Here is a 25913-nt window from a genome sequence, read left to right as displayed (position 1 = left end):
AGCTCCACATTATTAAAACTATCTAATGGCCCAGTAAGTTCACAGTATTCTGTCTTGAATGAACCTGAGAAGTTTCAGAACCGAGATATCCACCAGCCTCCTTATAAAGTCAATTTGGTGACAAAACCCTGTACCAAGCGTTCAGGGATGTAATCTTGAGATATCCTTACAATATTTCACTGTAAAACAGATGCTCAAATCTCAAATTATTACTTGTCAGATGCAGCCTGATACAGCACCATATGAAAGACAGTTTACAACAGAGGAAGCAGACATAGTTCACATTTTTAAATTTAAAACAGATGCAAAGTGCTTCAAAACCAGCTAACATTTGAAAAACAAGCTCCAATTTAATTCAGGTGTATTTCAGGTAATTTATAATGTAAAAAGGTAAAAGACTTATCCCTGCCAACTACCCTTGTCCTGCTCAGACCTTCTAATTCACAAGCATTACCACCAGGAAACACACCTATACATAACTGAAGTACTGTCAGGTCAATGTCTTCAGGCAAAACTCTCAGGAGAGATATATTTATGTTCAGAGCACTGCTGAAGGAACTAAATATGGGACCTAGGAATTTGGAAGCACAGATGACTTAAAGACTTCATGAACACTGCACACACTAACCAGGGGTAGGCCATGTTATAATATGCTATTCAAAACAAGACAGAATTTCTTGGCATACCACATTGCAATTTTCGTGCACAATTGAAAACAGATTTCTTTTAATCTATATGTTTTTCAGCCACTTTCTGAAAAAGACAATGGAAATACAAATTCTGTTCACTGAAAAACTATTAAAACATCTGAGATAAACATACCAGTTCTTTGGCACCAAAATGTAGATTTTCCATCATTAAGTCTATTGAGGGAATATATGCATTCAAAACTTACTCTAATGATAAACACATGTCAGATATATATGGAAGCTCTGATATTACTTGAGCATATCAGCAGATGATGGATGGAAAATAAATGGAAATCCTGGATGTTCACATTTTATAGCAGGTATTTCACCATATGGCACACAGAACAGTCACCTTTATGCTTAAAGGCTCTCAGGCATCTTCTCGGACATTACATTATTATTATTGAACTCTGGCATGCAGAATTTTCCTAATGTGTAATCATTCAACCACTTCAATTGTCATGTAGTTATTTGTATTGCAAACCCAAGAAAAAGTAGACCATCACCCTTCAAATTTAATGCTATTATACTTCCACTAAGTGACCAGTTACCTCACATTTCCCATACTTTCCCTTACCTAGTAATATTGCCATAGAGAGGCAATTTGCCATAAACTTATGCTGTCATTTTACCAAACTGTAACTTTTTAATGTAGCTGGTCTTAGCAGCTACATTCACTGACAGCCCAACAGATAAGATTTTTCTTTAAACAGAATTCCAGTAATTCAAGAACATCTATTTTTGATCCTTCAAGTTTTAAAAAGTTAAGCAATAGTGCCTCCAGCACTTTTCATCTAATTTTCCAGTGTTAGTAGACTGATGGGCTTCATATTGGCCTGAAAGAGCCCTCCTAATTCCATAACTTTTTTTTTCTAGTTTTTATTTTTATAAATATCAATTTCTTAATTCTGAGTTGCAGCACTTTAAAACTGATCTGGATAGGAAAGGGGGGAAGAAGTAGGAATGGTTTTGTATTTTATTGTTATATGATATATAATGAAAAACGTATAGAGTTTCATTTATAAAAATAAAAAGCAAAAGACAGCAGCAGCTGTTTTTCATTTTTAGAAATATCAGGAATGTCATTTATTTTCTTCTGATTTTGTAATGCAATTCTGAGTCACATTACAAAGCATATGTACAGAAACAGCTTTTCCAGTTAGTAATGTGCGAGTAGCTGTCAGTCTCTAACATAAGTGATTACAATTGTTTATATAACATTAAAGACATCTTAACACTTTTAAGTTCTCTAAGCAACCAAAATAATGAAAGATTCCAAATCATGTATGTTCTACCTTATGTTCTCTCTCCTTGCGCTTATCTTCTGTGCCAAGTCTATGGTGCTTCTCAAAATAAGACCAAGAGGTAATGAACTACGGCTGCTTTTCCTTCAGTGGTAAAATGATCTTGGTTTCTCATACAAAAATAATCTGTTGGAAGTTAATGCTTTTAAAACCACCTCCAGTAACCTTGGTTGAAATTGCTCGATGAGTACCAATACTTAAGAGGATTAGCAGATAGACAGATAGCAAGACAGGGAAAATATTTTGCTTTCTCATTTGGTTGAGCATATCCTTCTCCCTGTCCCTTCATGTGGATCAGCTTTATAAACTGATTGCTTTCCCTATGGATACATAGAGCATGCAGTCCAAAGATGCTCTCTTTAGTACCCAAATGAATTAAGGGTAACTGAAAACTCTCACTATTAATATCTGTCCTAAATTTGTAGCTTCTCTAATCTCATTTAACATTTTCTGTTCACCATCATCATTCTGACTGGAGGGTGTAGCACAGTACTAGTACCAAACTTTTATGACAGTTGGAACTTCCATTCAAAAGGCTTCTTAGTGTTTCTCTTTTCCTGCAATACATTTGTGCTGTTAGATTTAAGTACAGTGCTTCACCAACAGAGCATCATCATGCACATACATCCTACGTCCTTATCCCTGTAAAGATGGTACCTTTCATTAATTATCTTGAAGACCTGGTGGAAGGAGGATATCTATTAGATCTGTGATGATGTTGTGTCAGGTATTCTAGTTCCCCCCCCAGTAATTTTTTCAGTTCAAGGATTGGTATGGAAGCATTCATAATTTATACCCTTTCTCTATAGCTTAGTATTGGAGGTGCTAATCAACTGGCACTGTAGGCAGTTTGATTTACCTTCCATATTTATTGGATCAAGCTGTTCCCTCCTTGGCCTTTAAGAGACATCCTGAAAAGCAGCCTCATGCTCCCTGTTGGTTATGTAATTGCGAACCAGATATTAAAGGAATACTTAATGACCTTTAAAATTTTCAGTGCCAGCAGCCTGGCACAATTTTGATTATGATGCAGCTCACCTTTCCTGTTCAGCTTCTCCTTGCCCCAAAGGTTCCCCAGACACCTAAATCTCTCCTTTCTACACCATACTCTCATTCATGCACTGAGATTCTGGATCTCTGCCTGCCTCTTGGGCATTGTATGCAAGTCTGAACAATATTTTGGAGAAGGATACCAAGGAGATTCTGGACACCAGTAACTTGGCCTTCCTTTATTAAAAAAACGCCATAGCAACCACCACACCTTGAGAACCTCTTCCTACGCTACATTTTTTCCTGCATTTTCTTCAAGTAAAGCACAAAACCAAGATTACTTCTAATATTTTCCTCTATTGTTCCCATAACAGCTCATATCCAGTAAGATATTTATACACATCACTTAAATGCTCATTTAAAATAGGAATGAAAGTTGAGAGTTACTTGTCTTTTGTAAATGCCATGATATAAATCTTTCTGGGACTGAAAAAATACAGCCATGTGCTTGTGAAGCACCATGTATCACATCACTACCACAGGCACATCTGACCTTAAAAACACTGCTCTTGTGCACCTACCTGTTTGTCCATTTATGCTCTTGCAAGTGTGTTTATTGTATCTGAATTACCTAGATGATCCAAGGCAAATATTGCTTACAAAAATGTGCACTGACTCCCTCTGAGGTTTATTGACAAAAATATGCCTGCCCCCATTCTGGTCTGACACCCCAAATAAGTTAAATGAGCATATTCAAACCAAAAGCAATCCCATCACTTTTGAGATTGAGCCTTGTCCAAGGACAGGAATACACTTTAATAACCTTGAACAATCAGTTCAGCCAGGCAACAAAAATCAAGTAATACAGCTTCAAAGGAATGCAAATGAGTGGTAGTAAAATCCCTGGATTAGTAATTTAAAATTTGACAGGAAACATCCTTTCTGTGTCAGGCATAAACATAGTATCTCTGTGAAAAACTGCCAAACTGTGTTTTATTTCAATAGCAAACATTAAAAAGATTCCTTCTAGAATGGACAAAATCCAAGCTGTAATTAGTTTGAGATCACTGCTGTTGAAAATGACGGTAACTTTGGTCAAGCCTATCTCCTTGCTCTCAAACGGTGACCCTACTGAGGCACATGTGTGGTGGCAGCCTAGTCTGAATGCAAAGGGGCTAATAGAGAAGAGATCTAAAAATTGGCCCAGAGAAAGTAAGGGAAAAAGCACAGGGGCAGGAAAGAATGGCTAACCAAAGGTGGGAGGGCAATGGACAGAACACAGCATAGACAGGAGCCTGAACTCTCCCATTGGAAGCCAGGGAAAGAGTTGATACTGGCTGGGCTAGCAGACAGATGGACAATCAGGTGGAGAAGCAGGTGGGAGAAGCGTGGAGAAAGATTTATCAAAAATTGACAGACTTAGTTTTACACTGACATAAAACTTCAGTTGCAGCCATGGCAATAGATTCTAGGCTCCAAAATATAGAGTATATATGAAAGACATGCTAAACAGCTCACAGTTCAAGTGATCAAATTTGGAAGATGAGGAACCTTCAGAGAAAGAAAACGAAAAACAAATCAGACACACAGAGAAAGTATTTACGCCTGAATGTGATATTCATCACTGAATGCAAAATTCTTCACTTCATCAGCAGTCTTAGGAAGACCACAGACATTCCTCTAACGTTAACATCTGGTGTTTGACATGGAAAATTCTCAGGAAACAGTGGCTTCATACATGCAGTGTAACTTCCATTCAAACAGAATCAAAATACTCAGGACAAAAAGAATTCCACTCCGCAACACCGATCCCAGTATCAAGCCAATTATTTTAGCCTGTTACAGGAAATTGTGCTATTAAATCAATGCAACACATTTCCAAAAACATAAGAGGTTGACAGATGCAACTATTACATAGAGAAAAGTACATCTGGTATCTGATATGCAAATGAATATCTTTATTTCCATACTTAAATAAGAAAGGAACATAACATTTTAACATGCAGGAAAATAAATGGAGTACTATTATTTTACTATTCTGAGCATAAACCCGGTCTTGGAGAATGGAATCATCTTTGTATGTACAAGGCAATAAAAAGCAAAAGTAAGTAAAGTTGGTAACACTGTTTCCAATAATTGATACTTAGAAAGAAGCGGGGAGGGAGGGAATGAGATGGAGAAATGGAGTCCAGGTAGGTGATCATTAAGCAATTATCACATATTCTTCTTATAATTATGTTCTGATTGTCTATACACAATTTCTAATTTAAGAAGAGCGCAACAACCAGAGTTTAGATAAAAAAAGAGAATGAAGTTTTTCACGTGTCCCTCAAAAACACCAGCCATTTGCCCCCACATTGCCAAAATCAAACCACAAAACAAAGTGCAAAGAACTAATGATAAGCATATTATACAAAGCTGATGGACTATCACATCAGTATTACACAAAAGACTGATTCATACAGTAGTCCTCTCCCTATGGTTTATGGATTGCAAACAAAATATTTCCATAAGCAAAGTATGTAAAAAATGCACATAAGTAATTATCTAGTTATGCTTCTATTAAAGGCACTAACAACAGAAACAGAAGTTTTATATCCATAATAACATCTATCCTAATCAGAATGTTTTTGTAGTGAGTAGAATTCTGTAGGGAGGCTCGATGGGGTGGGCGGGTGGGAGAAGGGAGGAGGTTGTGGAAAAATCTCCCAAAGCCCAAAAGAAAGACAGCAACTATTCTGTGCTTGATCCAAAGCCTTTGAAGTTAATGGAAAGTCTTCAATTAAACTGCAAGAGACTTTGCATCAGGCCCCTTTTATGATTCAGTGCATTTCCTCAGATTAAATCCTCAGAGAATATGGAGGTTTTGTTTTTATCTTTTCCTCTAGAAAGTGTATTTTAAAAGTAAATTAAGGCAAAGATCACAAGTATACATTTAGGATTGACAGCTAAAATAGAAACCTTTATATTTTTCAGTTAGAAAATACAGGTATGACTCTTCCTCCTCTGATGCAGATGTGTTGAATCAAAAGTTCTACTCGATTCAGAAATTACATCTTCCTTTCTTTCCCTGACACACAGTTAAAAGTACTAGCAGTATCAAGTTTAAGATTTCCTTAATAAGTAAGTGTATTTGTTAGAGTAGGTGTTATGCATTTGATTGTGTAACCATGTCTTGTACGTGTGTCTTGTAACCAGAGGTTACAATCTAGTGATATACTCTAGGGAACCTGATGCTCCAAATAATTACTTACTATTAATTAATGCTTCAAAGTTAGCAGCCTTTCATAAACTGCCTTTCACAGATAGTTGGCATGAAACACATTTTCAGTGTAAATCTACAAAGAAGAACATAAAACAATACAAACACTTGTCCTTGCTCTTTTTTCGTTAGTGATGGACACTAACGTTGTGGACTAATAAACAGACTAATCTCAGGCCATCGGCTGCACAGTTTATAAAGAAATGGTATTTTGATACATGATTTAAACACTCTTCTAAAAGAAATAAAGGTAATAAATATATAATCAGTCCTGTAACTTCCTGTCTGTCCTGGGCAGAAATACCTTTCTACCTCTTTCTCATGTCCTTCTTGCCTAAGGACTTCCTTAGTCCTGCACCAGAGACCCAGTTAATTTAAGGAGGATTTTGGGAAATGAAACAGGATTTTCTCACATGTAAAGTAGTAGAACTCTCTAAGTCACAGACAACCTTTTCTTATTACTGTTAGTATTTTAGCTGGTTCCCCAATCCCAAATTCATTTGAGCCATATAGGTAAAGAGCCATAGATACTAAATTCACTCACTCCTGAAATAACCCCCAGAACTTTAAGTGCGGCATAACAGCCTTTGGGCATCCATTAAAAATACCTGGACCTGAAGCTAGACAGCACTAATGTCATCTATTCAAAATCATGTTAAGTACAGCTGTCCTCATCAGGCAGCTTTAACTTCCAATGATCAAAATCATACTCTGAGCCAGGCTGCTCAGTCAAATCCTGGTCTCTCTATGACCGTGCATGAGCTGCCTGAGATCCTGTTTCTAAAGCCTTTGAATTCCTATTAAATTCCAAACAAGACAAAGTTGGTTCCTGAACATGAAGCAATCCGAAATAAGCTCACCAGGCCTTACATTAGCAAAAAACCCAAAGCTTCTAAGAGCTGGTAATGGCTTACATTTCTGGTCTAGAAGAAATTTCTTAACACACTTAGAAAATGTGGCAAGCTTTTCAGTAATTGTGAGGTTCAGAGGGATGTGGCATGGCCACAACGAACTTTGAAGATCACAATATACTCAAAATTTGCTATGCAGAATCCTCTTTGCAGACAAGCATCTGCATGATTCAAACACCACAGGACTGGAGTAACAGGTGAAAATACAGGACTTAGTAGGAAAATGTGGTACTCTTCTCAAGCACCACAGATTAGAGCTCAGTGCAAAAAAAGGAAAACTATGCTACTAAGATTATGTGAAGATTGTATCCGGAAGCAAAAAATAGAGGATGTATTTATCTGTGAATATTTGTTGGTATTTCTGCAAATCAGAAGCATGTGCTCAATTCAAGCTCTGACAACAATGTATACTGGTACACTAGTCTTCACTCAAAGAAGAGTTCTTTGCAGTTTCAGTTGCACGTGTGTTGTGTCCGCCACCTCCCTCCGCCAAATCTGAAAGTTGCTGAATTTTGAAGCACATAGACTTTATTATTTAGAAAAAATGAGAAGTATTTTGACTTAAGGCAAGATGACACTCCAGGCTGTTGCTTGTAGTACTGAGTTCCATTATGCTGGAGCAGGATCCTGTCATTCTCAGTGTTTAAAACCCAGGTTGTTTTTTTCCCTCATGTCCTATATACCAAAGACTTACTGGAAGAAAAAATAACTGAGATGCTACAATAAGTTAGTCAATATCTGTTAGCACTAGTGCAAAGGCAACAAAACCAACTGTGGTTATGATGAAGGTGTTCACAGGTGGACTGATGTCTCCTTTTCGGGAGAAACAGCACAGATAATACATATAATTTCTCTTAACACTGGAAAAATATTGATACACATTAACCTACCTATCCTGCCTATCTTAACCTAAGTTACCTTAAACCTAGGTTAGCAATAAGTTGAAGACAACAGTTCAGACCTTTGTCAGTTCCCAACTCAGTTTCCTGCTTGTAATGAACAGCATTCTTAGGATTAGGTTTCCAATTTTTAAGTTCGGTGTGCTGGAGCACAATACTAATGAACCAACCCTCCCATAACAATTCAGGTACATATGCTGTAAAGAACACTTCAAAATGCAATCACAGCTGGAAATACCAGTTTAAAAGAAACATTAGACAACAGATCTGCCACATGTTTTTTAATTTTATTAATGACTGGCAAATATATTTGTTGCAGACAGTACACAGCTGTGTACAGAAAGTGCACAAAAACTTAGTCAAAACCTAGAAAAGACAGGTTCCATCTTTCAATGGCTGTAACTAAGCACCAATAAGATAAGGGCTAGTTTAAGTTGCATGGCAACATTCATTACAGTTTTTACAATAGAATTTATCACTTGTTGATAGCAATGATGCCAGGTGCAGTAATATTAAAACGGATTAAAAATATTTCAGCAGAGGTGCACAAAGAACTGTTCACCTACTGCTTCTTGTCTTACAGTAATGTGGTAAGCCCTATAGCATTTTTATGAATTAGAAAAGGAAAAAGTCTTGTGTCATGTGGCTGGTGACTCTTGCCAACTCACTCTGCAACTATAATAAATCTGATTTGCCTACTAGCAATATTCCTAGTAATATCAACAGCTAAATCATAAGAACGCAAGTTAGAGTGGCACTTGCTAAACACTTAGCACAATTTTATTTTACTTGACTTAAATCTATGCAAACGCTTTTTAAATAGGAAAGTATGCTTACCTTATTCTGAAACATATATGGGAGAACATAGTAATGGAACATAAAATCTCAGTGGGCAGAAGGAATTAAACAAATATCTTGACTACATGTCCATTACGCAAAACTAATATTCAGCATTCCATAGTGAATTAAAAGCAGATTGGCTTTTATCAATGAAAATAAACCTATTCTGAAAATGAAAACAGCCACAGGATGTTTTCCTTCAAATATTTCGAAACTCAAGTTAATGAAAAGGTAAACAGTGTGGTCTGCATTTCATGTGACCTACAGAATATTGCTAGGGATAGAAAAATCAATGATTTAAAAAAAATTTTAATTGTATGTTTAATAACTAACTGTGTGGAAAGAAGAAATAATATACTGGAAAATTAACTTTTGTTAAAGCACGGAAGGGATGTCTTCTTTAGTTGGGGATATGCTATGGCCAACCAATAGCAACAAATAAAGTTATGATGACTTAGCCACCACTTGCCAACAGTACTGTAATAATTAATTGTACATGTTCTTCCACTGCAGTGAGGTTAAAAACCCTCTATGGGTTTAAAAAAGCATCCATAAACTTTATTTGAAACATGAGACCCATTCACTACAAGGTGTAAGATTAACAGACTTTTATACCACCGAAAACCAGGACCAGCAGCAGAAAGTAACAGAAAACCCAAAACAATTCCATGAACACGTGCTCTGTTTTCAAGGATTACAGCTAAATGAAAGCCTATTCTAAGTAAATATGGAAAGCATACAGTCAGACATGACTATGAATACATCAAAAATATTGGGACAAAATAAACTAGAAAGATTAATAATATTCCTCCTGTATTATTTGCAATAAAATTGTCCTCTTAGAAAATAAAATTCCAACTCTAAACCTGTAAATTCCTTTAAAACAATATCATCAATTGTTTCATTTTGGGGCTTTTATACTTTATGCAACCAGCATGAGTCTGATGCATTCAAATTCTTGGCAGAAGAATCTCCTACAGGAAGTGACAAAATGTCTTACTTGCATTTAGCATCCCTCTTCAAGCATGAAATCCCTCTCCATGTGTCCTCACACATCCATAAGTTTCACTTCTGCACCATTTCTAACATTATAGTAAACAGTTTCTGACTAGCTCACCTTCAGACTGGAAAATCTTGGTCAAATACATTTAAAAGAAGAATGCTGCTTTTTAGCTCCATGTCATTATATCTGTGACCTTTTCCTTACTCTCTTCTATCATTAAGAGAAGGAAAAGCAGTAAGATGCTTCCATCCAAACACTGCTCCAGAAATACCAAATTCCCATATTTTCCTATTAACTTGATTTTGCTCACATGAAGCACGGAAATCCTGCTGCACACTATGCTAATAGTTGTACTGTATCACACATGACTGTGCTTTGCAACAGCAAGCTAATTACATACTAATGATGCCTTTATAGGAGGAAATGATCCAATTCTACATTAAAACTTAGCCTATGGACTATAAACATTTCAGATTTCAGACTCCCTCAGTGGGCCACACATCAGAATTTAGGATAATGTGGAGGAAAATATACAATTTCATGTACTGATATTTTGTGATTCAGAATTGCTTTCTGGCATCACTTCTGCAGCACATCCCTTAAAACAGTACTTTTTTCTGCTCTTCTTCACTCTTCTTTTAGACTGAGAGCCTGTCTGCTCTCAACCTCAACTGCTCATTTCAACAAGCATCTTCCCACTTGTATGTCTTCATTTCATCTCTTACAGACATCACTAGTTAGTTAATATTTAATAATGTACCATCAGTGGACTTCAGGAGAAATATTGCACTGAAATTAACGAGTCACAGGGGTGTTAAAATTCCACCTTTATTTCAGCATCATGTTTTGTCACATTTTGTTCATGTGGAAACTTCTTCCTGAATCTGAAAGTATTTAGAGCCTTTTCCCAGCTGTTATTGAAAGCTTAGATTATTTACACTAACTAAACCATGTATATGTACTATATAAACAAAACAAATCTATTTATAAATACTGAAAAAACAGTACTATGCCTCCTGGTATTCTATTCCAGTTACTAGAGAGTAGCCCATCAACCTAGGTGACAAGCCACTTGTACTAAACAACTACACAATTTTTTGCATGTATGTCCAAGTGGATGAGTTTCCTTAGAAAAGGAAGTAAGGTCTACAATGAAGATGCAATATAACATGCAGAACACACTGTGCAAATGGACATACTCCCACCCACATATGCACCTTTTCTTAAGGAGCGCTTTCACACTCATGCAAGCAGGGGAAGAAAACAAAAAACAACAAGCCTTACCTTTCTGCAGACACTTTCAAAACTAACTTCTGTCTTAAGAGCAAGTCTGGTAACTTCATCTGGCTTTATTTCCTGTGGACAAAAGATATATTTATTCTTCTTATGATCAGACTTTATAAAATCTTTCTAAGATTTACCTTCCTCATAAACATTCTAACTTCATGGCATTTCTCACTGATCTCAAAGGAAAAAAAAATTAGTTTGTTATATAGAGATTTTTTTTGTGTGTATGTAAATACTACATTTACTGACTTCCAAAACATTACTTACACCTAATCTGACTGTATCTACTACTACTGAGGGCAACAAAGACTTTCAACAGTGAAATATGCAGAAAGGGTGATTTTATTTACAGAAATGTTTAAACTGCCTGTATTGTTGTGCTACAAATAAACTTTGGAAGGTTTGAAATGCCCCACTTACCTTAGACTCTGAAGTTACATCAGAACTTACCAACATATGTGAATATATAATTTTGAGACAATGAAAATAAAGCTGAGAATAATAATAAAAAAAATTTCCTTTTCTGAAGAGACTGAATACACATGCAGTTTTCATTCCTGGACTTAAGCATTTCCATTGGCAGTTGAAATGGAGGAATGAAAACCCTGGACAAGTGGATTTTGTTAAAAGTTGCATATTTTATGAAACATGCCCCCCTGGCAGATTTGTTATTTTTAAAATACATACTTTATGTATGTTGTATTACAAAATGCCCTATTAATCCTATCAATTGAATGCGCTGAATATTGGCTTTTGCCTCCTAGGGCACTGCGTCAAATAAATCATGTTACATACCAGTTGTTTGCCAGATGGCCATTTTAAAAGCAGTTTAACTACTGTTATGCAGAGCCCAAATAACTTCCACATATTCATAGTTCTGAAAAATAAAAAACTTTGTACAGAGAAACCTAGTTATTTTGATAGCGTTCATCTAGATCTAGCCTATATCACAATGCTGGTGGCTTCAATACCTGAAGAAAATCAATTTTTTGCTGAATTAGCTGTTCGCTGAATTTCTAAAACTCCAGGAAAGTAGATGACTTAAATATAAAATACAGTAATTTTGCAACACCTGTGGTCAATAAAGAAGAAAACCTAAACTGGAAGTGCCCAAAGTATGACAGTTTGAGAAAATGAAACATGTCCAGGTGCTTAGGCTGCACCTGTAGTTAACATTATGCTCAGACCTGGACAAGAAAGACACTAACTGAAAACGCTTAAAAGCAACTACTGTAACTATTGGCTAAGAATAATTAATGTGTTAGCAAAGACTCAAATGCAAATCAAATTATGGGAAATATAATTTACAAATATCTAGGAAAAAAATGTTTTTTTGATGTTCAACAGCTAAATTATACTTGTTCCTTTCTCTCTTTTCCCCTACTTAATCATCCTTCGTAAGTATTCCAACACTTTCATTTAAGATCCTGCTCCATTTCTAAGTTTCCATATTCTACCCTGTTTCTGTCCTGAATGTGAAGCAGTCTGCACACTTCCTCAGATGTAATTTCAGGAAGAACCAAGTAGCTTAGTTTCTTAAAAAGGCTCATACCTTGTGTTTCAAAACCTTATGTTGTCCTTCCCTCTATATATTAGATACCTTATAGAGAGTTTGCATCTTACCTAGATCTTTAAGGTGTTGTATAAATTGCATGTGTCTTAAGACTATAAGTAAGCATATAATAATGGGAATAAAGTAACAGAACAAAATTAAATTAACAACAACAAAAAAATATGTCTTTTTGCGACTGTCAGAAGAGCTTCTCGACAAAGAGGTGTAGAAGTCTGCAAAATCATCTCCCAAAGGTATTGGTGGAAGTGCAATCACTTGGAGGACAGAATCCAGACTGGAAAAACACTGGTGGATGTAGGAAACAATCTCTACTGGCAGATGGACAGTTGGATGACCTAATAGAATCTAGAGATGGAAAAGACCTATGATTCAGTTTTCCATGATCTTCCAAAGCGTTTCACAGATGGTGAAAGTAGGACACGGTGGTTAAGCGACATGCTTATTGTCACATAGTTAGTTGGGAGCTATGAATGAAGCTCTGGAACCCAATACTATTCATTAAATCCATCTGTTGCTTTATTAAAAAAAAAAGATAATGTATATGAACTTCATCCCAAATAAAACTGCCTATTTCCTGTCTCTTTAGAATTTAAATGCAGCAACCTGGTTCAGAGAGGAGGCAGGTAAACTTTAGAAATCCCTACACTACAATGGCAAAGATTTAATTTTTATATGCCAATATTGCAGAATTCCCTTAACATTGCAGAATCATGCACAATAATGGAGAAAGAATTACAGTTTGGAATGTCAAGTCATGAATAGAGCTTCACTGAAATGTTTAGTATACAGAATGAGGCTAGGAACCTCCTGTTAAGGCTTAAAACCCCCAAATTTATAAAGCATCTCTGTCACTTCTCTTAGATTTAAGGCAAAACAAGCATTTTTGACTTACATAGTCCTCAGCAGTGCCCTGGTTTTGTAAAAGCAGCCACATAGGTCAAGCTACTGGAATAAATAGACATTTCTTTTGTGTCTACTAATGGTCAGCAGCAGACAAGAAAATAGAAAAAGAATATAGTGATATTTTTTCCCAGTAGGGTTTTCTCAGCTTTGAGATGCATGTATCTCAAGTACTCCTTACTCACAAAGAGAACCTTTTTATTGAATATCTATTACAACATCTTTTACCAACTATGATAAGGGATGTTATAGGTGGCTGCCACCTCCAGCATCTCTGGGACCAGTCCAGGGATTCCTTCCTGCTGGAGCCCAGTCTGGTGCATCCAGAGTCTTGGAGGTCTCTGTCGCAGGTCCATAGATGTGGCAGTTGCTTTCGCATTGGCAGGTTCAACCAGTAGTGAAGCTGAGCTATGCAGCTAGCTGCCAAAGACAAGGCACTGCCTTTGGCAGCACCCACATGTTAACACCCTCAGGACTTGCACGAACTTAAGTACAGTCAGCCCAGACTTTTTCCTCCTTTTCATCTGGTCAGGATTCAAGCTCACTATTTAGACTATGCCCCCTCCCACCCCCTCTAGATTCACGAGCACATGCTCGTGATCCCTCAAATCATGGATCCCTCACGGATCCCTCCTTACTCGTGGATCCCTCAAATACCAGCACAGCATATCCCTCTGTCCATATAATACCCCTCTGCCTGGGTCCAGAGCCCTTTTATCCATCTCATGGGCCTCCTACTTGCTGGCTGGCAACAAGCTACTAGCAGGCAGATGCATGCACTCACACTCTTGTCTTACAGGTACTCTTGTTATATAGGCACCCCATGCTCACAGCTCCCTCCTAAACACCACCAGCATAGGTCCTCCACCCGATACTCCTGCCTGGACCCAGCGCTCCCACTCACTGCTAGTCCGACTGGAAGTTTGCTAGTGAATTACACATGCCAAAGAGACACACACATGGGGTCAAACCACATGAAGTCAAGCCACGTAAAAATACAGACACTTCATCTGCCACCGTCAGCAGCAGACACCTGTGGTCCCAGTCCAGATGCTGCTCCGAAAGCCTCACTTGCTTCACTCGCCCCAGTCTCAGCTGTAGCTGCGTCCAGGACACACAGTGTCCTGGCATCCCAGTTGGGACAGGTGCTGCTCCTGCCCCTGTGGCTGCAGCTGAGACCCTTACCCGCTCCTGCTGCTGTTACCACAGGCTCAGGGCACCTACAGCCCTGGTCTAACTCCAGTTGCTGGCCCACTGGAGTCCATGACCATCCACTCATGCTGGTCCCCCCAGTAGCTGGCACCTAGTCCTTCCAGCAGTTACACACACAGGATAAAGAGTGAGATTACACAGAGAGTTAAGAAAAGATTTATAAAAAGTTGACAGTCTGTGGTGATCAGACACAGGGCTTGGTCAGATAAGGGTACTGACTGGCACTGGTTGGGACTGGCCCCTCTGATACCCCCTCCCACCTATTAATTGTTCAGTAAGTTTCGCATAGTCCACAGGTCCTCCCATATCCCCAAATCCTCATGTCCATCTTGTTTGTCCTTCTTATCAGTCACAGAGTCCAGGCTGGCCTTCCCCAGAGCAATACCAATTGTTTCTTAATGGCCCGTTACTTAGTGACTGAAGACTTTTTGTCTTTGTCACTGTCTCTGTTATCCCTTGTCCACCAGCTCTGTTCCTCTCTGTGTTTTTGTTCATCCTTTCCCCCTTTGCTTGTTATCCCCTTAGCATCGCAAAGGTCCACTACTGGAGGCTCATAACAAAGAATGCTCTCATCACCTTCCACATGCCCTCACAGATTATAGCTGCTTTCTGAAATCACGTTAATACCTGATATCAAAACATCCTGTGCCAGTAAATTTCCAAGATTAATGAGGTGTTATGTTCCAAGTGAAGAGGGAATACAAAAATTAAGAGGGAACCAGACAAGTATGCTACTTTATGAAGTATCCAGCCCACAATAATCCCAGATTAGGTAAATACAGACAAAGCCCCCCTACCAACCAATACACACACTCTCCTTGAAAATCATCTCTGACAAATATTTTAAACAACCCCCAAATACCTAAAAAAAAACCAAACAAAAAAAGGCCTTAAAAATAGGGTGTTGAAGTACTGACTGCCTCCTAAGGGATGTTGAGAAACAACTGTTGGGATCAACAGATCCTTCTGCCCTGCATACTGATCATGTTTTCTCTTGTGGGAAAGAGACTACAATTACAACAAGAGCTACTGACTTTCAGATCCACTGCCAGCACCAATGGCACCAATGCCCTAGCTGCCAAACACTGGCACGCTGATGGATAACAGGTAGTTAGCAACAAGGGAAACAGCTTATTGTCTTTTAATTACAGACTCAACTTCTCAACTTCTGTCATGAAACCCTTTAAGGAACAGGGACCTGAGCAAGGGAAGATTCTCTACAGGCTGATGTACATAACACAAAGCACAAGAGTGTAGCTCTCTTTGTCCTGGTGCCTGAGCTGAGCCAAGAACTGCCACAGGAGCAACAAAGATAAGACTGGAAGGAGGTAGTGGAGGTGACAGAGTATGATCAGCAACCTGCCCCTCAAGGGCTGGGATTTGCACAATTTTTCGACGATTTTCACAATGTGGAGACCGACGCTCCTCCAGGCATTCACTGCACGAGCAGCTGTTCCATGCTCTGGCAGGTGGCGGGGGGATGTCGGGCAAACCAACCCACCAGCCAGTTGGACCACATCACGGCTGCAGGCAGATGACTAGGCCTTGGCCTGAGATTAAGCTGAATAAACAGGATGGGGAAAACTACTGGACATAAGAAAACTGCTGGACGTGGCAGATAATGCGAGAAACTGACAGAGTGGCTGGATTTTACAGATCATTGAGGGAGAGTTACATGAAAAACAGACAAGCTTCACGGAAAGGTGGAGTACAGGGCACCTTTTGAGGGGGACATCTTGCAAGGCTTGACAGTACTGAAGTAACCGAACAGGTAATAGTACATGAAGCCAAGACTGCCTATGAAGTCACACTGACATACCGATTTGGGGAAAAAGTAACTATGGGTGGGCAAAGACTAGCCTGGGCTGGCAAAAGGGAGTGCTGAGGCACAGGAAGGGACACGGCAGCATGCAGCGGGGGTAGCTATGGGGCAGCCATGCAGCTCTGAAGCGAGTCCCAGTACCAGAGGCAGCGAGCTCACCCCACTACTTACAGAAACTTAGAACAGCATAGACTGGTTTTTTCATTTTTAAAAAGTGATGAACATATTCTACAAAACAGTAACTGTCTTACACAGAAAGGCAAGACTATATTGAACATAAGTATGTCAAGCTTAAATGGCATATGAAAATACAATTTTGTGCCCATATTGATTGTGGTTGCTCAGATGACACTATCCAAGTGATACTGAGGAAGATACAGTTTCTAACTTACTGGGTATGGAAAAGTAATTCATTGAACAGCCTTTGGAAGACAGGAAAGACACAAAAAACCCCTGTCGGATGAGGCTCTGAGACATCTCAGAAATGCAAGATTATTCACATAAAATGCATTCCCAGCTATGCTGTCTAAGGCAGTTCTAGATGACTCAGAAAAAAAAAAAGTTTGCCAGTGGCTTGTGGAAGAAATTTAGGAAACCTCACACTATTAAAAACTACCCAATTTCAATTTTGTTTTGACTAGTATTTTTGTTTTACCTTTATCATGCAATTCATTCATTTTCCTAATAATTTTTTCACATTTCCTTAGCTGTATGTGTTAAGCCTTTCCTTATGAAATCACTCCTTACACACAATCTTTGTGTGATTTTTGTCTTAAAATGGAGCAATTTCTACACACACAAAAAAAAGTAGTAATATAATCAGGGCGTATATGAGTAGATAACAGAACACCCATACCAAAAATAAAATGCTTCTGGTGAAATCTTGACTGTAGTTTGTTACCCGTTACTGCACTTATATCTCTTAAAACATTACTATAACTTTTACCCTTGGACAGGTGTTTGAGACTACTTTCTTGCAAAGTTTTTTTCCACAGCATTCAGTCGCATTTTGCTGTTTTCGGTCATTTTTATACGGTTCCTTAGTGAGGAGAAAGGGATAGGAAAAAAACCAAAACCAAAACCATGTCATTTCAGAACAGGTCTTCAACTCTTTATTCTATAATTTAATCACTGCATAGCTTCCTGTCATAATCAATTTGTTCCTCTAAGTCTGTAAAAGTACAGTATTTTAATCATTCAGAGCAAAAGTAGTCTTTGACTCAGTGTAAATACTATCATTGTGAAAGTACACAAAAATGGGATGATGCACTTACAAGCAGGTGATTTTCAAAGTAGTGAAATAAATCAGCCATGGTTCACCTGAAAGTTTACATGCTTTTCAAAAAGAAACTAAATCCATGGTAAGAGAACAAATCTGTCTCACCTGTGAAGGCCTGTTTTCAAGAAATGCAGTACTCTAGTTGGTTATACCAATGTGATTATGAAGAAAAAGTCACACTTGTTTCCCCTGACAGTTTACAAATACAAATCTTTTGTCAGTTAACTGTGAGCCAAATATATATATATATACACACACATGAATTTCTACAGATGTAAGTCTCACTAGCAGACTACCATAACAAACTAAATGGCGCTCTGCCTCTGTAAAAAAATAAAATAAATGCACCCCCCAAGCCATATCCCCCCAAGCCCCCATTTTACCATATGTGAAACCAAAATGAATAGTATTGCCAGGAGGGGAATTTGGCTAAAATTAATAAATCTGATATTGTCTAGTTAAGTGCAGCTTAAGCTTATTAGTAAGTTCATTAAACAGATCACTGCTACACTGAGATATCTGCTTTATTATAAAATCACTGTGTAATTTTACCAACAGACAAAATTAAGCACTTTTGAGTAGCTGGCTGCCTTCCTGCCAGTACTTACAAACTATTACCAAGTCACCTCTCAAGTCCCCCTCTGAGTAATTAAATGTCCTGAACTTCACCTACCACTGAATGAAAATTTGTCTATATATAACCTCTGTAAGTTTTTTCTGCATTTGCTCTCATTTTTTTAAACTACAACTTTAAAAATATGAATAAAATGGGATGCAGTATCTGTGTTGGTAATATCATACAGAAGAAGAGAACTCTCATTCTAGACAAAGAGCCTGTAGCCTTCCTTACTCCTGGAAATTTAATCTTCCATTTGGCTTTACTTTTTTCCTGAATGGAATCTAGGCAATCCAGGTCACTCTCATCTTTGTCCATCACCTTTAAATTACATAAAATCCTTCCAGAGAGGTCTACTGATTTGTCTCAAATTTCCCTAATGGTAACCTGATGTTAGGTAAACTCAGAACACTGTTATTTGCTATTTGTTTGTGACTGTATCTTCTGAAAACTTTTGACACCTAAAGACTCAAACTTTTGTTTTTATGATTTCCTTTTTTGTTGACTGTGACAAGTAATCCCAGACCCACATTTATCTCCTCTGGCTGAATGACAACATGAGAATGCCCAAATGATGCAACCACACAATTTAGTTTAATTGGTGCTAAGAAATAGATTGGATAATCATTAAAATGTTTCATTCCTAATTAACAAAAATATAAGCTGATATATTAGTTTAAATGGATATAGTAGCACTACATTGATACTAAAAATTCTATTGCTGGCAGCCCCTAGAAATCTCTGGTCTTCGCACCTATATATTTCTACTAAAAATACAGCACAATCTGAAAGTGTGGCAAGTAAAAACCAGACTTTTTTCATCAGGAATTCAATCCAGCATTTCAGCATTTCGATTCCAAAAAGACCTGCCATTACCTCCTGTTGCAGCATACTGCAAACAGACACTTTACATAACACTTCACATCCGTGGATGTGAAAGCATTATGCCACAGTTACCAAGAGTTTCAAATTACTGCTGAGCAGGACTGAGGTTTTCAATCCACCAGTGAGAATCCAGTGGGAGCCAAACCCAGTCTCATTAGAGGTAGACTGATTGACAGGGAGTCTAGGATGTTAGGGCTGTCCCTGTCACAGGTCTGAATTTGACTGATGCCCAGAAAGTTAATAAGTTATACAGACCGCCAGGTCACTTGCTCAGAATATTATTGCCCTTCATGAGTCAAGTAAGTATGTAGGTATCTCCACGTAAAAGTTTTCATAACTTTTTTTTTTTTTTTTTTTTTTTTTTTTTTTTTTTTTTAAAACAGTCATTTGGAAAAAACCTGCACTCGCCAATCCTGGAAGTGTCAGCTCACCTGCTGGCCCATGCAGCTGAAATGGGGATTCATTCCTGGGTGTAGTATCACACTTGAGGCTCAAGGCAGAGGATGTGCTGGGAAACTTCAGCACTTCATCTCCCCCATTTTACAGAATCTTCCCATACTACACAGAGAAGGGCCTTGCTATGCCTCTCAAGCTACACTCAGTTCATGCTAGATTTAAAAAAAATGCAATTAAAAGCATTTAAATGTAATACTTGAAACAGAACATTTATAAAATGCTTAGGTAAAGAAGTGAAAGATAAGATATGCTTAATCTACTTACACTAGCCTTGCTCAGGTTGACTCACTGTTCTTCCTGGAAAGATGACACTCAGGATTTTCGATGTTTGTGCATATTTACACCACTGCCTGCACTTTTCAGATAGAGAAAGTGAGGGAGTCTATTTGGGAGCTACTGTCATGGTTTCTCTGGTGACTCACTGGCACCTCAACAGCATAAACCCTTGCTTTTTAAATTACAGATGGACACAAAATCTAAGTGGTGCAAACATGTAAAGCTTATAACTCTACTGGGTGCTAACAGAGACCATAAAAGACAATAATTAACCACAGGGTGAATGTGTTTGGGAAGATGGATTCCCAAACCTTTTCATCTCATATAATGTAATATACTGACAAAGCAAAGACTGTGTGTTGAGGCATATATGCACTCAAAATTAATATAAACAAGACAAATAAATAAGCGTATTACTAATGTATTTTTTTACTAAGTGAAAATGACATTTCACATTACAATGGGGGTAGGAACGTCTTTCCAGTTAGCAATGGTCTGCATGTTGTGCGAACTTCTTGCTATTAAACTGTTTTCATACTACCAGTCTTACAAATATTTAGTAATATTGTTTGAATAAATAGTATTTCATAAGTTTGCACATTTTCAGGAATGGCATCTTCTTTTAGTAAATATTTCAAGAAGTTAAGCTTTTGCTAAGCTTACAGCTAATGTAGTAAGTCTGATAAAATTTCAAAGTCTAGATATACAGATTTAACTTTCCATAGAAGTCAAGTTTTACTGTAAATACCTGTGTCATAAAGAACAGACAACTACAGGAAAACAAAACCACAACAAAGAAGAATTCCATAGATCTTTTTTTGTTCCACCAGTCTAGCCAACAATGCTTTTCCCGGCAACCTGACTGGATGACTTGATTCTATATCATCACATACTGAAACCAGAGGTTTTATCCAGTAGAAATGAAGACATTTTCTCTCTAATTGCAGACAAATTAGGTGAATTATAATTTAAATACATTCCCCTGTATCATTAGGGTTTAAGATTATTATTATGTCCTACAGTAATTACAGTATTTTTCACTTATCAAATATCTAGATTCTGTATTACAAAGAGGAAGGAAAGCATAAAAAGAAAGGGTTCTACAGTTGCTAATTTTCCTGAAGCATACACTAAAGAAAATGTCATGTATTTTTTAATGACTTCGCATGTTTCATCAATTGCCTTACATTTTCAAAAGCTTTATAGAATTTAATGTTTGTTTAACTTGTCTTTTATTTTAATATATGACTTCTCAAAATAAAAAATAATCTTCCTTGAAATCATTAATTTTCAGCCTTGTTGGATTAATAACAACTTGGGCAGGAATACTACAGCACAGATTAAGAAAAAATCTGAAAACTTAATTCTCATTTTAAATTATGAAACCAAAGAAGTCACTAGAGGAAATTATCAGAATAGAACTTCCAAAAAAATCGAAAGCTGTACAGCCATCTCACTTTAGAGGAATATATGGCATTTGCTTTGGGAATTAACTATTACTAACCTGTTAAAAAAGAGCACTCCAAAATTACAGTTATTCATTGGGAATACAAGAATGTACTTCAAGTAGAACTTGTCTCGCAATTGTTCTTTTTTAAACTACACTGGTGTCAGGTTTTTGCTGGCACCAATTTTAAACATTACTAAATGTCTACAGTATTGCTGTCTCATTTTAGATCCAAGTGAAATTCAATGTCAACCTTTGAGTTTTCATCTACTAAGTTTCACACTACAAAATCTTACAGTTTTCTGACTTTATTGCTCTCTGGAAAATCAAAGTTATTAAAAACCACATCAAATAAAACTACACATTATTCCTGTAAATATAATTTTGTCCAAATGGTTACCTTCCTCTGGCTAAATATCCTTATTCTGCTATGCTGTACAAGCTTTCTTAAAAGCAGAGCATGCAGCTGAGGCAAACACTACTTACTCATGTAGTTTAATAACAAAAAAAAAAAAGAAAAAACAACTCCCCAGAAGATGAGTTAACATGGCTAGTTTGTTTAAGCTGTTGTAAAATACCCAAACTTTATTTGGCAAGTATAGGCTGCTCTTTTCTGCCACGTTTATAAACTAATTTAATATTTCAAGAAGTATGCAAGTCAAACGCCAGCAATTACATCAGCCTACTGAGATGAACACTGTGAACTTGGCATTTTACTTAGTCAATTATATTAAAATGAATTGTTTAATTTCGGAGGTTCCTATCTGATTCAGTAGCCACATTCAGGGAGCAAGTCACTGTTTTCACCACAGGATACAAATAAGTTAGCAAGTCTGTAATCTTGTGACAATTTCAGAAGTAGAAGATATTAAGAAAGTAAACTACAATTACAAGCATTCAAAGAAAACTTACAAAAAAAGGAAAAACCAAGCTCACTGGATTATTTAGTACGGCAAGCATAATGATGCCAAAATTATCATTATTAGAATTCTCTTCAAACGCCTTTTAGTTCTGAGTTGTCAGTATTCACTTGCACTGGTACAATCTGTAATTTCACTCTGTACTGGCAATTTGTTCCACGCTGCTTTTCTAATATTAAAATAACAACCACATACAATTTCAGGGTTAACATATTTCCAAGCAGTCCTGTGTTGGCTGGAACTATCTTCGGTTTTGAATTACTATCCCCGGTATTCACAACTGTTGCCAGTACCGCTGGTTGCCAGATGAACTGTTTTTGTAAAAATTAGAAGAAAAACAACGTTACCTGCCAGAAGGGGACGCTATGAACAACTAGCAGAAAGCTGCCTCTTTCTCAGTCTAGCCTCTTTTCTCCCAGCAGGAGCTTGAGCCAGGAAGACTACCACCAAAGCATCCAGTAAAAGGATGTGCTATATTCTCACAACGTTCTCAGTGAAGACAGTAACTGACAAATGGGTGCAATGCAGCTAATAATCTCCACCCGCTAGATTCTGGTTTGAAACAGACATGAAAACAGAAATGAATAATGAAGAGAGAAGAACCTGGAGAGATGGAGAAAGAGGTAGAAGAGTGTGAATACACAGAGCTGTACACACAGCCCCTTCGTCTGCTTCCAGAGGGCATAAAAGAAGAAGAGGTCAAGGATTATACACAACGGAGAAAAAATGAATCTCCTTTTTTCCATTCTTCTTCCCAGTATGCACTATCTGCAGGAAAAGTATTCCTCCTCTGGTCTTTCAAAGCACCATGTGGAAGAAAATAAATTACTTTTCGTCCTTTTTCCTAGAGGTCTTGAAACTTGAGCAAGACAAACCTGCTATCTCATTTGCTCAAGGTGAGGGGTAAAGGTGGAAAGAGATCTGGCAACAAAATATGAAAAATGTGATTTGTTTTCAGTAGCTACAGATTTCCAAATTGGCTGTTAAAAGCTCCTGAGCAAAATGTTGGTATACAAAGTGCAGAAGAACTATACAAGACAAATACATGAAATGTCTAAACCTCCAACATCAGTAGTTCACCTTGTATCCTGGGGAATCCTATTCCAATTTTCTTACACCTCCTGTAGATGCTATGCCGTATCTCTGATCACCCTCGACAGTTTTCTTTATAGTCATGCTAGTTTTCTTTTTTCTTTTTTTCTTTTCTTTTTTTTTTTTAAATACACTAAGAGGACTTACGCAGTATACGGTAAAACAATTGATTTAAATAGGAACAGACTGTCTTCTGTCTGAAGACACCAAATCACAATACAGCATTTTCACACAGGTATCTATGGTAACTCCAATATCCACCTCCTCACTGGTAATGGCCAATTTCAATCCAGTGAAAATGAACCATTGGAAATGTAATTCTCACCACCACCACATGCATTACTTTGCACTTATCACTGTTGAATTTCTTTAGTAATTTTATTGCCCATTTAGTCAGTTTTGTAATATTATTCTGCAGTGTCTTAGTGTTAGCAGCCTCACTATCCTGAAATTTGGATCATCAACCTCTGTCATTCATTCTATTTTCCTGAATCATTTCCAGCACTATCTCCACAGAACTCCACTGTTAGCTTTCCAACACTATGAAAGCTAACCATCTATTCCCCTCTTCCACTTATTAACTTTGTGACTAAAAGAAGAAAACGCATATCCATGAACCGCTTTTTAAAGAAAAAACAAAACCATAAAAAACAACCCACCAGACAAACAAAACAACAAACCACAAAAAACCACGAGAGGCTTTGGTGAAAGCTGGATAATGGCTTTTTGAAAATTTGAAATAATATACAGACTCAATCAGCAACATCCACTGTATGTATTTATTCCTTCAAAGAACTCCCACTGATTTGCAAGGCACGACTTTCATGACTTCCATCTCCTAAAGGTACAATTATTCTGCCTCATCTATTCATCCATGTGTTCACTAAATCCACTCTTCAATAAAAGTGCCAATGAGTCTGTCCAGCACTGAAGTCATATTTACATTAGTGTTACATTCCCAGAACAGACTTTATGTATTTTCATAAGCAGGAGGCAACCGTGGGGGAAGTTAAGATTTTACACACAAAAGCATCAATTATAATAGAAGTCATAGCAGCTGCAGTCACCTGAATTAGTTTCCAAGTGACTATAAAAGATATTTATAGTAGGTATCCAATTTCTTTTTTTCTGTCCCACACAATCCCTCCAATTAGAAGAAACAAGAATAAAGCCTTTACTACAATATTCAAGAATAATTTCTTTTATAACTGTGAAGAACAAAAGACCTAATTTCTGTGGGAAATCCCTTCAGAAGAAAGAGTCCCCAAAAGAACAGCTGATTAAAGATGTTGAGACAGTTTAATATTGATCCGCAATACTAAGTAGATTCACTATTTACTGGAGATAATTATTTTTAGCTTCTTCAGAATAAATTAAGTACAAAGACCAGCTAGTATACAGCAAGAAATTAACTAGAACTGCCTCAGAGATGTCACAAGGACCATCTTATTTGGCAACTATTAGTACAGCTCAGCATGGGATGGCCAAAATGTAAAGAAAAGGTCTGCAGCACTTACAGAAACATTCTTTTCTATCTCAAGTTCAGATGAATTACAGAGAAGGCTAATGAAGAGGCCCAAGTTGGCGTACTTAAGAGAAATACATGTTGGGATACTGAAAGAAGTCAACAACAACAAAAGTATCTATTTGGAATATGCATAAGTATCTTCAAAATGAGCGCAGCAACATGCTGACACTTCTGTCATTTTGAATAACAACAATAGTAAGAATTTTGGTTTGCTGTCACTGCTCAATTTTCAAATAAATTAAGGCATATGGGTTGCATTAATTTGTTTTTTTGTACTACTGCAAAGGTTGCCTCTTTATTAAAATAAACAATAAAAATACTTATGCAGAATTCAGAAAGAAGATGGAGTCTCATCTGCAAGCCATATTTTTTAAAAAGTGAAAATAGCTTATTTTGCATCCTTACAAAAAAATAAGATAGTAAAATTCTTACGCAAGACTTGAGGAAAAAGCTTCATCTGCAAGCCATATTTTTAAGAACGTTGACAACCTTTACTTAGAACCTACTTTAATATTTTCCTTAAGTTGTCTCAAATCCAACAAAAAGCTGCCTTTGTGATCTGTTTTCACTTTGTAACTAAGAATCTAGTGCATAAGAAAAAAAGCACATGGTTACTGCTTCTATTTAAGTATCTTGTCAAGGATGAAGTCTTGAAAATGAAGCTGGTGATATTTTTACTGACTCTTATATTTAAGAAATGCAGCCCATCATTTATTAGGCTA

General features: G+C 37.2%; 1 protein-coding gene across 5 annotated transcripts in view; it reads right to left on the bottom strand.

The window, feature by feature from the left end:
* The window catches only part of SRFBP1 (serum response factor binding protein 1), a 76281-nt gene that overhangs the window by 12373 nt on the left and 37995 nt on the right, over window positions 1–25913 (bottom strand). For all 5 annotated transcript variants that reach the window (XM_049794985.1, XM_049794984.1, XM_049794989.1 and 2 more), the window contains one exon: window positions 11183–11254. In XM_049794985.1, coding sequence (XP_049650942.1) covers window positions 11183–11254 — 72 coding nt within the window. The remainder of the gene's footprint in view (window positions 1–11182; window positions 11255–25913) is intronic.

Source organism: Accipiter gentilis, chromosome Z (genome assembly GCF_929443795.1).
Source record: "Accipiter gentilis chromosome Z, bAccGen1.1, whole genome shotgun sequence".
Lineage (NCBI taxonomy): Eukaryota > Metazoa > Chordata > Aves > Accipitriformes > Accipitridae > Astur > Astur gentilis.
Note: the sequence above shows the minus strand (reverse complement) of the source record. Positions and strands in the feature narration are given on the sequence as shown.